This window comes from Arachis ipaensis, chromosome B07 (assembly GCF_000816755.2).
Source record: "Arachis ipaensis cultivar K30076 chromosome B07, Araip1.1, whole genome shotgun sequence".
NCBI lineage: Eukaryota > Viridiplantae > Streptophyta > Magnoliopsida > Fabales > Fabaceae > Arachis > Arachis ipaensis.
In genome coordinates this window covers 9,959,866-9,962,714 of record NC_029791.2, presented here as the reverse complement: position 1 = coordinate 9,962,714, position 2,849 = coordinate 9,959,866, and the positions used below count along the sequence as shown (strand labels likewise).

General features: G+C 29.4%; 1 protein-coding gene across 1 annotated transcript in view; it reads right to left on the bottom strand.

Annotated features, from left to right (window-relative positions):
- Positions 1 to 2,411, bottom strand: part of LOC107608149 — a 3,385-nt gene extending 974 nt beyond the window's left edge. The window contains exons 1-2 of the mRNA XM_016310030.2: positions 1,922 to 2,411; positions 1,521 to 1,801 (exon numbers count right to left, since the gene is read on the bottom strand). Of these exons, the coding sequence (XP_016165516.1) occupies positions 1,521 to 1,801; positions 1,922 to 2,213 (573 nt within the window). The 5' untranslated portion in view covers positions 2,214 to 2,411. The remainder of the gene's footprint in view (positions 1 to 1,520; positions 1,802 to 1,921) is intronic.

The window sequence follows — 2,849 nt, the reverse complement described above, 5'->3', positions numbered from 1 at the left end:
TTGATACACTAAAAATATTAAAAAATTTCAAAATTTTTGTTATAACTATTTTAAAATACACTAGACATATTATTTTTAAAATATTAGCAAACACATTTAGGTACTCATGTATCTGTCTTTAAGAATACCTATTCAAAATCTAAAATGTTAAACTTTTATAAAAGATAAATAATCTTTTAATGTTTCTAATATATTGCATGCTGAAAATATTTTCACTTTTAATCTCGGTACAAAATATATAGCTAAGGTATTAATAATTTAATATTCTTACTTGACCACTAAAAAAAAATTCAAATATCATTGTTTCTGCATTAAATAATTAATTATTAATCATGTAAGTATGGGCTGAGGTGGAAAATGATTTGATGATTGCCTCGGATTGAGCGAGAGAAACCTAAGATTTAAGAATTATTGCTGATGGGCAGTTATGATATTCTGGTTATTGGTATGATGATGAGTTTCATGCTAAGAAAGAATTTGGATTCAACATCAAAAGAAGTGGAACATGATTTGCAAATATATTGGCACATGATCATAGATGCCTAAAATATTCATAAATTAACTATGGTCGGTTCTACCCATAATTTTAGGGCGGTGCTATGCACGTTCCATAATTTTGTAACATGGAAAAGTATCATGATTCACATGAGTTTGAGTGAGACTAGGTTTTACATTCCATGATTCAGTTATCATTTATTTAACAACATGCATGTTTCTAGACACACCCAAAAAAAATAAAATGTTTAATAAATTATAGAAAAATTGATTAAAAAAGGGCTAGGTTTGACCATCTGGAAGATTAAAATCAAATTGGTAAATGGTTTGACCAGGAGTCTAACATTTCCACTATGCCTACCCTTTGTAATTTCTCACCAGCACTATGTAGCTGAATTGAAAAGTTATTAATAGAGATATTTTGTTATTTGTTAAAGCTAAGTATAATATTGAATTTGAATTTTAGGGTTGAAGAATTCAAAGAAAACTTAATGGTGCACCACCACAAGCAAGCAAAAATTAAAAACATTGTTTTTTATTGGAATATACTCAACCACACCTATGGCACTAAGGTCATACAAGGAAGTTTCATTGGTGTTTTATTGTACCTAAGTGGGACCCCATAACCCATTTCCTCTTAAATTTAGTTTAAAAACGTGTGTATATTTCCATTTTCAATGGGTAATGATATTTTCATGACTAATAAAAGAAGAGTTCAATTTTATCATTCATTGATAATATAAAACAAATTACAAAATCATTGTCACTATATATATATATATATATATCTTTCAGATTAATGGTACTTTTGTTGGTGTGATACTATATGATTAAATCCTTTAAATAGATATCAATTTGTTTTAAAACAACTAATTTCTTAGGGAGTTGCACTTAAACAACTAATGAGTTAAAAAATAGAAAAATACCAACACTTAATTGACTCATCTCTTTTTCAAAATAACTTTTTTTTTAAGTAAATTGATTTTGATGCCAAATGGAATAGAAATTGAGGATGAAAGACTTACAGCTTCAATGTCAATTTTGTAGACCAAAAGCTTCCTTCTCTCTCTGCAACTTGTTCTGTATGCAACAACAACATGTCCCACAGCAAAAACATAAGAACACACAAATAAAGCTATTTCGGAGCTTCTAACATAATACTCTTTTGTTGCTGCTGTTGTTCCATTCCCAAAGATGTAAACAGCTTTCAATGACACAAACATCAAAGAAAACACCGAACACACCGTTGTTACACCCAAATATGGACCATTTGAAAGCCTTGGCCCATCACATAAGCTATAAACACCTGAAAAAAACAGGGGACAAAAACAGAGCATAACATTAAGAAACAGAGGAAAACAGAGTATATATTTTTCTTTGCTTTTTGATTAAAAAACTATGGTATTTATGCATCATAATCACTTACAGAAGATAACGAGAGATCGAGCGATGGATAAGAGGGGGATATCGACGAGGGAGTATCGAAAGTCGTAATTCTGAAGATGAGAAAACAGAGCTGTTTTGATAGATGATGGTGGCGACAACAATGACGAAGAAGAAAAAACAGAGAGAAGAGCAGAGGGAAGCAGAGCATCGGCAATAACAAGAATGGTGGGAGCAGAGATGAGAAGCAATGACATAATCATTGTGATTAAAAAGAAAAGTGTCTTCACAACCCTCAATACCCTCTTTGATTTCTCTTCTTTTGAAAAACCCATCTCTTATGCTTCTTTCTAAGATTCTTCCAAAACTGTGGGTTTCTTAGAGAAAATCAAGGAGCATATATATATGTGTGTGAATTGAATTGAGATACAAAAAAAAAAGGTTTACAATATATTTTAGGGAGAAAAGAATAGAGAGGAGGAAATGTGTTATTTTTTTGACCAATACTTGTCTACTATGTTGAGTGAAGACAAATAGATTAGAAGTTGGAACTTTATAACGCCCAACAAAGACTTCTAGATTTTTTTTTTTAAATTTATTTTTTCAAGTCTTTCTTCATGTCTCTCTCTAATACAACGCATAAGATTAGTATTTATGATTACTACAAATTTTACTATTTTAGGTACTATCTAGAAGAATCAGAATTAGTTATAAATGATTAAAACTGTTGGAAATTTTTGGATTCTCAACGCGGTAAAAAGACAAATTTATCTAGTTGTTAATTAGGTCAAACGTTACGGTAAAATCGCATTCAATAAAAACTATACTTGTTATTATAAACATAGTGAACTTAAGTTGTTAAATTTAAACAATAATATTGATTAAATAAAGCCATTACACTTATAAGAGATTTCACATTTTTTTTATCAAGTAATTTTGTTATTCAATATTACTTTATAATCAGTTATTTA